The sequence below is a fragment of the Zerene cesonia genome, chromosome 22 (genome assembly GCF_012273895.1).
Source record: "Zerene cesonia ecotype Mississippi chromosome 22, Zerene_cesonia_1.1, whole genome shotgun sequence".
Classification (NCBI taxonomy): Eukaryota; Metazoa; Arthropoda; class Insecta; order Lepidoptera; family Pieridae; genus Zerene; species Zerene cesonia.
This window is the reverse complement of record NC_052123.1, coordinates 4,334,455-4,348,659: the sequence shown is the minus strand read 5'-3', so window position 1 is coordinate 4,348,659 and position 14,205 is coordinate 4,334,455. Positions and strand designations below refer to the sequence as shown.

General features: G+C 33.4%; 1 protein-coding gene across 1 annotated transcript; it reads right to left on the bottom strand.

The window, feature by feature from the left end:
* Nucleotides 1–2,428: 2,428 nt before the first annotated feature.
* Nucleotides 2,429–13,849, bottom strand: LOC119836006 (transmembrane channel-like protein 7). The gene is made up of 5 exons (XM_038361169.1): nucleotides 13,671–13,849; nucleotides 8,663–8,850; nucleotides 7,272–7,379; nucleotides 5,369–5,469; nucleotides 2,429–4,872 (listed from the first exon to the last, which is right to left on the bottom strand). Exons 2-5 carry the CDS (start codon nucleotides 8,835–8,837, stop codon nucleotides 2,893–2,895), a joined length of 2,364 nt encoding a protein of 787 aa, XP_038217097.1. The 5' UTR covers nucleotides 8,838–8,850; nucleotides 13,671–13,849; the 3' UTR covers nucleotides 2,429–2,892.
* Between the last annotated feature and the right edge of the window lie 356 nt (nucleotides 13,850–14,205).

The following is a 14,205-nucleotide window of genomic DNA, read 5'->3' as shown; positions in this document are numbered from 1 at the left end:
TTTTATAAAAAATTATTTGTTTCCGAGTCGTTCCTTAAAATTTATTCGTTAAATAATAATATATGTTTTAAAAATATTTTATTTTGTTTATCACTCATCACGTGGAGATGTTAATATGTGTATGGAATAAGATTGATCATCACAGATAATAAAACACCAAACTTTCTACACTCATTTATTTTCACAATATAAATATATCATACAATAATTAGTACTGGCAGTGTCGCACCTGTCACAATTTTCCAAATAAATATTTCACGCTGCAACATTTTTAAACTTGTCAAATACATTCTAACCGTTAGTTCTAGAATCTTTTTGAAATTAACACTTTTTTATTTGTAATACGATACAAAAATTGGAGTTGCCACAAAAAAAAACTACATATCTATTGCATTACTGGGTTAATTAATAAATCTATAAATGCTAACAATACTACTTGTATCAAAATCTATGGCAGCTAAGATACAATTGGATATTTTGGCGTTTTCACATGAATCTGCAAGTCGATAGTCGTTCATCTGCTAAAATAATTAATTTTTAAATTGACGATACAGTCATTTTAATAATATTTTCGAAATAAATTTTAAAAGTATGTAAGGCTTATTTGTTTTAAATACAAATGATACATTAAAAATATACGTTAATGCAATAGACGAAATCCAACGAAAATAACTGGCACAACCCACAGGCGGTGTATTTCATTCAAATCACTTATTTCTTTTTCAATTTTATTTAATTGCTTAATAATAAGTTCTCAATGATTTCAAACATACAATTTACTACTTAAAAAGGGACAAACTCTTTGATCGTAGTCAAAAGAGCAAATATTTATATAAATTTATACATTTTATTTAAAGAAACATTCACAAACATTTTAGCAAACGAACGAGATCTTCACAATTTAAATAAATAATCTTATATTAAATTTAATCTAATGGCTCGATATACATCTCAAGAAACAGCCGTTTCATTAATGGCCTAGGCTCTTAATTAAATGACTTGTTGATAATTACTTGATTGAATTGAATGATATTCAGCCGTATCGTTTAATATAACAGCTACATATCATAAGTAAACGGTGCCGTTTAGTAAAGGGCCTAGGCTTGAAATAAAACGGCTGATTCAAACAGTTGACTGCGATATATACACGTACTAATCCGCCATATTGAATATGTTGTCACATTCATTCTAGTTGATACTGACACTTGAGTAAAAGAGACAACAATAATTCGAGATAGTACGTTTATGAATCGAACCGTAAATTTATAATTATTTGTGACAAGAATAAAAAATGAATAAAAAAGGACGCGTGAGCATTTAATTTAATTTCAGTCTAGGAACTTTGGATCAAAGAAATTGGAATAAAGGAAGACATTTATACAAACATTTCATAAGACAATCAGGTAAATGTATGAGATCACTAATAGTCTAAAATATGCTATAAACAGAGAATATGATACGACTTTTATTTACCTTTTACATAGAAATAACACGACAATTTGTTTCGGCAATTATAAAGTGACTTTCTTAAAGCAATATCCCTACATATACACAAAGTCGCTTCTCGCTCTCTGTCCGTTCCATTGTGTGCTTATCTTTAAAACGTGACAACGAATTTTGACGGGATTTCTTTCAAATAGATGTATTTAAAAGAAAGATTTTTAGTAATTTATTAAGTTTTAGACGACGCAGGCGTAAGATTTAACTACACAAGTAGGAAGGAAATTTTAAAACATTGAAATGGCTGTGTCAAAAATACAATATTCCCCAATTATTTTTAGTTTTTTAAACATACAAATACATACAAAGTCTATAACTTAGATTTAACAGAAAATAAAAATCATCGTATTTTTTTTTTTTCGTTTAAGAGCCCCAGTAAAACATATTGTCACAAATAATGCGATCCAAATTTGGTTCTATTTTATACAGATTTTAAATTGTCTATGATATTCTCTGTCTACGAGAAGCGCATTAAAAAAATTATAAATAAAGTCGTATAATTGACCTATTTTTTTTTCTAATTGGACAAGACTGGAATGCGTAGTCGCAAAAGTTAAACTAAAAAAAACAGATAAAAACAATAATTGTGCTAAAAAATCTATTACATTGTTACTATTATATAAAAAGTTATGTTTATACATATTTATATTGTTGACTTACATCTAATAGACAACATAAACTTAATATATGTAATTAATTACACTATTGTAAAATAAATAGGTTTTTATAATCTACTTGTTTTAATATAAGAAAAATTGTAAATTTATTTAGAACCTGTATATTAAAAAGAATTACATATTGTGCTAGTAAATAAATTTATGGTAATTAATTTAAATGCTGTGATTTATTTTTAAATTATTTATACTAAAAAAAACTTTCAAAATTCAGTTAAAAAAAAGTGGAATAATAATTCAATATTGATGGGTGTTAAATATTGTTTTTTTTAGTGTAACCTTCTTTTTTTTGCACCTTTGTATTTATACATTATGATTACTACGAATTTCATGTGACGTAATAGATTTACAATAGATTACATTATTTATATAATCCATTTAATGTGGAGTATATTACATAAATTTTTACAATGTTGACAGAATCTCGTGTATGGCGAAATATAAATGTGAGTAATTTTGAGCAAAAATCCATATAAATTTATTGGCAGCCTTAATTTTGACACTTGCGTACCTATCTATGCGACAAAAAAGATATTTCACTACTCTTCATTGTTGTCGCAGACAACATTTTAAAAGTAACCACAAACTACTATATATACTGTGTTTTAATTAAATGGCAATTTTGTATATAGCAAATAAAAAATGGCGCGAAAGTACTGTCAACGTCACTTCGACGAGCTGCCAACAGATGGCACTAAAAACAACCCCGTTATGACATTTACCTCGAACTATTCTGTATGGAGGAGTCGTCGTCCGCGAAACTTGCCCTATTCCGCCTTTCGCATCTCTTCTGGTGTTGCCGTATGAACGCGCTAAGTCGATTCAACAAAAATTGCTTATCATGTCCTTCTAGCACGAGTTGATTCTTTAGTACTGTCACCATATGCCTATTAGCCGTTGCGACCGCCCAATAGTAATACAAAAATATTAATAGAACCGCAAAAGCGGGCACCGCGAACGTCGATGTGCCCAATAGGAATATCGTCTCTCGAATAACGTTCGGAAACGTTTCGAAGGTCAAAACCACGTACTCCCATACCGTTGTATATCCTCTAAAGGGCCCACAATTAATGGAAGGCATTAATTCCGCGATAGAATAAGCCACTGGAGCTATGGATATTACAAAACCCAACAGCAATACCGACATGAAAAGTGACTTTGATTTCGAAGCTTTATACACTATGGGCGAGGGAGTGCTATTCACTAAACACGCGAATTTCTTCACGTAGAATATTAAGAAGCAGAAAATAGTGCCGATTATCGGCAGGAACGGACAGAAAAACGCTCCCATCCATATAATAGTCTGTACGTAGACGATATCCAAGACGTGCTTTGGCAGATAGAAGTCCTGGGTGCCGATAATTTTTAGGCAAGTGCTGTGCGAATGCCTCGCAACGAACGACCTTGGGAAGTTAATGAAAAACGTCATCACAAATTGCACAGCAAAGTCTGTGAGGATCAATTTGTATAACTGCTGGCCAACATACGTTTCCCAGCATTCGAGACGATTGTCGTCAGTAAATACTGAGCAGGTGACACGATTCGGGTCGGTCACTTGTATATAAATCTGACTCAGCAATACTGCGAATGAGGACAGTCGCAGCAAAACGGTTCTCAGCAATGAAATCAGTATCACGTGCGCCGGATTGTAGTTCTCATACTTTATGAGGTGGCCGAATATTTCCGGAACTATTATATTTAGTCCCACTATGCAAATATAGGGAAGGAATTCAAGAAATGTGTTCTGGAACCTTCCGAAAGTGTAGCTCTCTCTGTACAGACCAAGGGTTAGTCTTTCTGCGCTTCTATTGACGTATTCGCTTTGCGAGATCTGTTCATCTAGCATATCTAGGGAATAATTGAACGTGAAGTATATTAGAACTCCGGACGCAACTAATATTATAAGCACTAGGATATTGACTAGTAACCGTCGTAAATGCATCAAGATATGGCTCTCTTTACTCCGCAGTTGCTTTTCTTCATTGAACCTCTCTTCTTCTAAACACCCCTTGATCTCATTGTATAGGGCTTTGTGCTTGATTTTAGCGGATTTCTCATTGTGAATACAGAAGTCCCAGCCCCCGAAGACCAGATTGCAGTACATGTAGAACTGGCCTTCGCTTTCAACTAGTCTTTCTTTGAAACCTTTCGCTCCGGTCTTCACTATGGCTATTAGAGAGAAAAGTGCCCAAGATATTGGGACCAGAATGTACGCCATTGGCATATTGTAGAACATTTCCGCTTCCCACAGGTTCCTTATAAAATACGAATATATCTGATTACTGTACACTCCGTAGAACAGGATGGTTCTCTCCATCCACCCGGTGCCTTGAATTAAATCTAAAATCACATTGTTTCCCGTCACATTTCTGCTAAAATAAGCTTCGGAGCAACATATAGTTGAATTGTTGTAATCCTCAGTGCAAATGAGGGTGTTTTCGACTAGCAACACTTTGGGTAAAATTAAGAAGAAAATTACGAATAGGGATATGGCGATGTTGAGGAGGAACAACCATCGAAGGAAGAGGAAGTATGCGACGACGCCTGTACCAAATTTCCCCTCGATTTCCCGTAACGCAGATTGCCATAATTCTAATTTTCCCATGATTTCGGCGAAATTAATCCTAAATCGGTGCCAGACTTTTCGTTGGCGCCATTGTAGCTGTTCAAAGCCTTGAAGGCGTAGTTTTGTTGCGTTCTGAAACCAATGTTTGTTCATCTGTATTACTGTCACTCACCATAGTAACACCCAATGTTTGCAAAAAAACATGTTCATCATAAGCTAATTTATAATATACTAGCTGCGCCCCGCGGTTTCACCCGCGTAAGTCCGTGTCCCGTAGTTATATCAGGATAAAAAGTTGCCTAAATGTTATTTCAGTTGAATAGCTGTCTACGTACCAAATTTCATTGCAATCGGTTCAGTAGTTTTTGCGTGAAAGAGTAACAAACACACACACATCCTTACAAACTTTCGCATTTATAATATTAAGTAAAAAGTAGCATAGTAGGTTTAGTAGGATAGGATAGGATATAATAGTTATTAATTTTATCAACATTATGTATAGAATTTTGTATAATTTATATAGAAACACGAAAAGACTCACTATATTATTACAAAAAAAAAAAAAAATTAATGCAACTTATATAAAAATCGAAATTTTAACTTAATCAATTTAAGATTAAGCACATACCTGCAGCCTAGCTTTAAGGTCTCTCTTTTGGTGCATAGGCACCGGCATTGCCTTGATCTGCATAATTTCTTCCCAGGTTCGTTCCTCGTTCGACAGGTTTTCTGAAATATTAGACACACAATTTAATAGATCTATTCTATAGGAGAGGATTTCTTAATTTTTTACTGTTGTCTGGAAGAGATCGCCCATTTGCTAAATTAAATCTCACTTATATCGTCTTTAAGTAAATCTTAACTAGTTAACTAGTAAATAAAAAACGTAATTAACTTATATATTGTCCCTTTTAACCAATTTCATCTAATATAAAAACAAAAATTATATAGGCTGGGCGTGATGACGCACGTTCGAATCTCGCCCCGTGATAATATTTTCCTAGTCTTTAAAAATTTCTAATCTAAAGCTTTTGAATGCTATAAAACTAAAAAGTTAAAAATTATATTATATTACTTTATGCGAATAAACCAGGATTTTTTTTTCGTAAGTCGAAACTTTATGAAATGTTATATAGAGATTTAAATATAAATAAACACAATGCAAGAAATATTATTTGACATATGAGAACACAAGATGCTCGCCCCGGCTCCGCCCGGATAGATTGAAAATTGTACACTTTAAAATTACTTTCAAAGTTCATCCAATCAACCAAAAATCCGATTTAAAAAAAGGTTATATGGTTAAAAAGTTTCATACAAATATATTAAGCTTGGATTGTCATTACTTTCTTCAAATTAATTACAGTCATTGCGGCCACGTAGATTTTTATATTTTTTATGTTATATAAAAAAAAATCAGTAGAGATCGTATCATTTGTGCAAGGAGTTTTAATAAATAATTAAATATTACGGTTTCACGTACAAAATATCTTGATACTATTAATTTATCAATGTAAAGATAAAATTTATATTTTACGGTATTAGTTGGTCTATAATATTAACATACCCATTGGGTTTAAACTAAAATACATCAATGATTCCTAATGTCACACACACACACATTCTCGAAAAACATAACTCTCCTCCGGCCCAGTTGGTTAACAATAATACGTTTTTCTCACATTTATAACACGTGTTTTAACAGTTAAAATCGACGTAAAAATAACAGCTTTTTTCATTTAATTAACTGCTTGTAATTAGAGTCAGTTATAGGTCGATATCGGTCAATGCGCATGAGTTTTGGAGTTCCGTCATAAAAAATATAACAATAGAACTCTTTGACCAGATTAATTATAGAGAAGAATTAATGCTGTACGTTTGTCTGTATGTTTGTTGTGATTCAACTCAAACTGGATAGATTAATGATAAACCATTAGAACTGAACTATTTATTGAGAAACATAGCAATGATACTTTTATGATTATCAATTTCAATTTAATTTATGTGAGAGTCGAGCACGGTTCGGCACGAATTGTGCCAGCTCGTACCGAGGAAGCACCACACGCCCACAGAAGTCCTGCGTGATATAGCAGCGTGCTACTGTGTTTTGTACTGTGAGTGTCGAATGCCCGTTTCCTTTTCTCACCCTTCTCAGTCCATTCCTTTTTTCAAATCATCATTTTCCTTATCCTTCAACTCTTAAAAGCGGGTAGAGCATTCGCAGTGGCATATTGCGACTGTTCATGGGCAGTGGTGATCGCTTACCACCAGCTCTGTTGCCCGCTGTGACATATAAAAATTTATGTATATATATATATACTAGCTGCACCCGGCAAACGCTGTTCTGCCTTACTCTTATCATTTAGGGGTATGAAAAATAGATGTTGGCCGATTCTCATAGATACCGGATAAGCACAAAAAATTTCATCAAAATTGGTCAAGCCGTTTCGGAGGAGTATGGCAACGAAAAGTGTGACAAGAGAATTTAATATATATGTATATATATAATTATATATCCATATATAACTCACCTGACAAATCGGGCAACATCGACAGATGTATATCCCGACTTTGCATTGTCCGCGCGAACGTCGACTGCCGCCTTTCATTTTGCGATCTCGTACGTTTTACTGTCGTCGCTGAAAAAACAACATTATATACTAATACTATCGAAGTTACAGGGGAGGGCGAACCGCTTCGTTATACGCGTTACGGCGCTAGTATATCTGGCTTCCCTTTCTCGCACGCTATCGGTAGCGGATAGGCACCACTCTTTAACTACAGCGCTAGCCGTTTTTAGGATAAAATTAGTTTATCACGCCTCTTGGACGTCGCGACAGGTTTACTTTATAAAATAGAGACATTTGATTATTTGTTCCTTACGATTTTATTGAAAAACTGTCCGGTTTCAAAGATTTTTCCATAAGAAATCTTTACCGTAATATAGACAATTATAAGACAAGTAACGGGTTGAGATGTATGTTCAAAAATGTCAAATCCTTCAGGGATATTATGAGAAAGCCCAAAAACAAGCGGTTACCGTGACGTCTTAAAGTAGTACCAATTCCGGTTTGGGAAAGAGACGGCGCTAGATGATCTACACAGCTGTCTCTTTCCCACATCGGAATAAGCATTACTATGAGACAGTCACCCTCCAGACCCTTATTGTATAAACATTTTAAGAAATATCTCATAGCGGTAGCTTTATATAAATTTAAAATCGAGAGAGTAGAAAAATTCGATTACTAACGCTTAGTCATGTTACCTAGCGGTCTGAGACTTTCGCTACTTGGCAAGGACGCGGGTTTAAATGCCGCTGTAAGAACAATTTATCTGTCTATTTTTAGGGTTCCGAATCTCAACAGGAACCTAGTAGGATCACTAGTACCCTTTGTAGTCCATTAATCTGTCAGTTAAGACCTTTTTACTCAAAAACGCGTGGACGTATCAAACTAAAATTGGTATCAAATACTCAAGTGTACTATCGCTTGGAGCTGTGTGAATTCTAACTTCTACGCTAATTAATGCAATCAATGGATACAGAAGAAAAATACAGATAAAATCTAAATATATATAACTCAAAGGTGACTGATATAGTGATCTATCAATGCACAGCCCAAATCACTGGACGGATCGGGCTGAAATTTGACATGCAGATAGATGTTATGACGATATATGGTAGGGGATAAAATAGGAGCTGAAAGTTCGTACCGTGAAAATTCATTAGAACCACGCGGGCGATACTTATATCTTTACTTACTTTTTCCTTTCTGTGTCAATTTTTCTTTGTGTTATCGTCTTATTTTGTAATTGTCATGTATTTAATGTGTTCTTTTAATAAACTTTATATCTATCTATCTAACTATCTATACTGCGGGCAACAGCTAGGACAGAAATAAAAAGACAAACAAACATAACTTACTCCGTGCCTGTTTTGAGGGTAGCAAGGTGGCCAGCTTAGCTGCATCAGCTCGCTGCAGGTTGTCAAACAGTTCCTGCTCACCACCCGGGTACAGTTCCTGGTAGAACTCACCCCCCGCCTCCTCCCAGCCCTCGTGACGTTTCGAGCGCTTGTTCTTTGAGTTACCCCCTGACATTATGTCATTTTATCTGGAATAAACGAAGGTGTGGGAGTGAAGTGACGTTAATATGTGGACATAGAGTAATATTATATATGGTATTATCCTATCCTACTAATATTATAAATGCGAAAGTTTGTAAGAATGTTTGTGTGATTGTTGCTCTTTAACGCAAAAACTACTGAACCGATTGGATTGAAATTTGGTACGTAGATACCTGAACAACTGGATAACATATAGGCAACCTTTTATCCCCATATTCCTACTCGATATGGACTTACACGGGTGAAACCGCGGGGCGCAGCTAGTTTTATTATAAATTGACACTACCACTCTGGCGTATATAGACTTAAAATAAATTTAGCAACAAACCAGCGCACCGGGTGGTCTCATAACTAAATAGTGGTCTCTTCCAGTCAACCTGCTGTGTATAAGGAATAGATAAAGATTGTAGGTTTGAAGCACCGACTTTAAAAAATTAGGAGATTATGATTCTTTTTAATTTATTTAAAAGTTTGTGCCCGTCATGTGGTTCCATAAAAATTTGTTTTAGTTATGACAATTTGAAGGTTGTTACGTTTTTTGTTCAGAGTTATTTAATTTATCATTCAACAACCCGGTCGAAGCCGGGGCGAACTGCCAGTAGTCTTATAAAGTAAAGCAAGGCATAGAATATTTCATAAGTACCGATCCGTTGAATGTAGGTGACCTGCTTTACTAGAAAACATATGACGACCCTTGATGTGTTTTCAATATATAAAGCTAAATAAAACTAAATAACACGCTTTTATAATAAAACTAGCTTTTGCATGCGGCTTCGTCCGCGTTTTTATTCGAAGTAGTTTAATCGATGTTACAAATAAACCTACCTCTAGAATAACTACATCTATTTAAAAAAAAAACAATCAAAAACCAGTGGGTAGTTTTAAAAATATACAACCAACGTATAGCAGAAGCTAATAAAAGCGTGTTGATTAGATTAGTATTCAATAATAGCTCATATACAACTAGCCGGAAGACCCAGTTTCGTCTGGGTTAAACAAATTCATTCACCGGAAAATACATCGTTATCTATTTTTGCCGACGTTCCGACGTTTTGTGAAATCGGGGTTAAAATTTTCCAGAAATATTATATTTCCCATATAGACATTAAATACATTTTGACGGACGGTATGGTTTACAGCGAGCGTGGTCACGGGAAGGAGAGATAATTTAATAAGTAAATCGCAATAAATGCTTTTTTTAGTATATAATTTCTGAATGTATAATACTCGCGATAAATAAATCACAAGAAAATAGTATTAATTTTACATTTCAAAGGAAATTTGATAAATGTGCGGTAATTAATCATTATACATGTAACGTATTATCTGATTTTGATTTCATTTTTGTTTATCGTTCTGCTTTATCCTACTAATATTATAAATGCGAAAGTTTGTGAGGATGTGTGTATGTTTGTTACTCTTTCACGTAAAAAGTACTAAACTGATTACTATGAAATTTGGTACGTAGATAGCTGGACAACTGGAATAACGCATAGGCAACTATTTATACCGATATTCCTACGGGATACAGAATTACGCGGGTAAAACCGCGGGGCGCAGCTAGTCTCTTTACACATTCTATAAAGGTGAAGAGTTTGTTTGATTGCGTTAACGAAATAATACAAGATCTGATGGATCGGTTTGGATGATTCGGTACGTTTTTTTTTTTTTTTTTATGTCATAGCGGGCAACTGAGCTGGTGGTTCGCCTGATGGTAAACGATCACCACCGCCCATGAACATTCGCAGAGGCTTAGACCTCTGAGAATGCGCTGCCCGCTTTTAAGGGATAAGGGATGAGAAAAGGATTGATGAATGGAAAGAAGGAATGGACTGGGAAGGGCTAGGAGAAGGAAATAGGCCTCCGGCTCTCCCACTCACCGTACGAAACACAATAGCAAGCTATTATTTCACGCCGGTTTTCTGTGGGGGTGTGGTACTTCCCCGGTGCGAGCTGGCCCAATTCGTGCCGAAGCGTGCTCGACTCCCACAATAAAAGTGTCCACATTAAAAGTCCAAAGATAGTTTGAGACCCTAGTTTTGATTCCGGAATACTGCTATATTTTGACAACCCGGGTGAAGCCGCGGGCGGATCCCTTAGATTATAATCAAAGTAAAAAAATTCTGAACCAATATGTTTTTTGTTACGATTTACCGCAAAAGCTTCTTGGCAGACTTTTTTACCATTATTACCATTATTTGCCCATTCAAAGCTTCCTACATCATAAAGGCTCTATTTTTAATGTAGTTTAAGTTTATTTCCTTTACAATTCAGAGAACTTGTCATACTTATTGAAATAGATTTGATTGTAAACTTTTTATGTATGTTTTTCTTATATCATTCTTATATTGTAGCTAAGAAAACACAACAAAAAACACAATTTAAATTAGTCGAAATATTTTTTGTATAATTATAAAATGTTAACGATTTACACGTTCAAATAATAAATAACTATCAGAGAAAATTGAATTTGAAAAACAGCATTCGTTTCTCAAAAGAGCAGTGGTGGCTCAGTGGTGAGGACCTCGGACTTATAAATCGATCATTGAAACAGACGTATACTATCTGCCCCATACCCCACTTAAACTAATAAAAAATATAAATAATATAGATAGTTCTTAGAACATTATCTAGACCTAAACTAATCGAATCTAGTATTTTCTTGGTAAATACATACGTATAACAATCAACAGGTAAATAACCGATAAAATAATTGAATATAACAAGACAACAATATTTTTTTAAACAAAATACTGAATCAAACAAACGAACGAGACAAAATTTTAATGGGACCATTTTGGAGGCATCAGCATTTAAATAATAAACGAATCTATTTTTTAGTTTTATAGCATTGAAATGCTTTTATATAATAAAAGAATAATCAAAATTGTTTCATCAAGTCGTAAGTTATGAGGTAACTAATACAAAGAAATACATTCGAATTTCGAACTCGAGTTGAGTCGAATTTGAGTGATACTTCTTACTTTTTTGAAGTTGATTAATTGGATATATATATTACTAGCTGCGCCCCACGGTTTCACCCGCGTAAGTCCTTATCCCGTAGGAGTATCGGGATAAAAAGTTGCCTATATGTTATTCCAGTTGTCCAGCTGTCTACGTACCAAATTTCATTGCAATAGGTTCAATAGTTTTTGCGTGAAAAAGCAACAAACACATAAACATCCTTACAAACTTTTGCATTTATAATATTAGTAGGATATGATAATGGCAGTTATGTTTTAGAGAGAATGAATGGTTTTTATAGTTATTCAATCAAATTGAACAAAATTGTTACATTGTACAAAACATTATTCACACTGTGGTGTCAGCAATAATGTAATTTTAACCTGAGCTAAATAACTTCTGTATTATATGAACAGAAGTCACAGAATAATTAGTTCAAGTACTTAAAGTACTTAAATAAATGAATAAATAAAAATAATACTAGCTGTTCGCTCCGGCTTCGCCCGTGGTACATATAGAGCCTAGACACTCAGTGAAGTTGCAGCTTCCCAATGGTGAATGAATTTTCGAAATCGGTACAGCAGTTTTTGCGTGAAAACGTTACAAACATACCAAAATAGAAAAAAATACTCTTTATAATGTTAGTGTCGAAAATAAGATATAAGATACAGAGATTTATGTTAACAAATAAGTTGTGTACATTTAGTTGTATATATTTGTCAAATATTGTTAAAGTATGTTATGAAAATTTAAAAATGCCTCTAGAAGAAGTCTAATTGAATAAATAATGTTTGAGTTTGAATTTTTTTATGTCGCAGTCGGCAATAAAGCTAGTGGGAACGCCTGATGAAAAGACTGAAGGCAATTTATAATCAAATGCAATCTCGCTATTGTGTTATTTAGTCTGCTTAATTTCACATACATAATGAATATTTGTATTTCTTAATCTGACTACCTATGGCATGTTTTCTTATCCTATCCTTGGATGTCTGAATGGATGAAATGTGTCTGTAAACACTACTCTATCATCCTGCAAATTCAGTAGTCTGACATAACCCTAATCAAAAGTCAAATCTTTTTTATATAACAATGGATTCAGGATACATGGAAAAAGCCAACATAAGATTAACAAAGCAATATATGAAAAAAAGAAAGGAAATAATATAACATATAATCATTATATTAACATATATCCAGTTCAACAATGTGTGATGATAATTTACTTGGAATTATGTATGGTAAAACCCATCTTATCTGATCTATTGATACAATATAATCTAATAATTATCTTTATTGGCAATCTAAAGTATTTGATGATATATTTAATTACCCACTACTTAATTTTACATAAATACTATAATATACTTTTATAAGTATTTTATTGACCTCTAAAAGAATGCAATGCAATCGAATTTTTGAAATGTCTGAATTAATTATTGTGGCAATTAAATATAAATGTAATGTAAACAAGATATTATTGACAGATTCTTGAAATATTTAGATTACAATGTATACTGGGGTCCTTTGTCGATTTAATGCTGTATTGTTACATACATTTATCGCAAATAGCGATAGCATTTGTTGAATTGTCATTTTATTTCTTTAATAATTGTTAGCTACTTCAAAACAATGTGAAAAAGTTAAGGAAAAAGTACACGCCAAATTGTCTATTTTTTTCGTTTTAAATTACGAATTCCATATTCAAATCGATGGACATTTTCTTTCACCTTAATTTAAAAATAGTTTTTATACACAAAAACCGGATACTGCGATGTTTTATTAACAATTAGTCCATTTTAAAATTTTATTTCATTAGTCATAACAAACGGGATGCATTACTTACCTTCCAATTGTTGAAAAATCCAAAATTTCACAGAGGATAACGCACAAAAGAGTTCGCTTCATAAAAATAATACATAATGATTATATTATGAGGTTTTCTATTTCTCACAACTAATTAATTCTTATTTATTGATACGGCTAACAAGAAATGTCGACCAAACCAAAATAATCCACAAGGAGTGGTGCTCAGTAGTCAGTGCTAGTGTGCATACGTTCTGAAATTCACCTCAAATGTCAATTGTCATTAATGACAGCAGTAAATTAAACATGGAATAATTTGATTATTTCGACCATTACTTTAAAGATAATCTAAGGAAATTTATTTGTTTCTCCTATTAAATAATATTAATGGAACTAATTTGTAATTACTGTAATAAGACAATTTTTGATTATTTCAGAACGTAGTCACACATTTAATTTTGTGTAAACTCAAAACTGTCAATCTATTGTTGTCTGGATCGTGGACACTGGACATTAACCTTTAGCACCCTATCTTTAATTGCGGCCAATTAATAATTAAGTTAGAGCTGTATTGT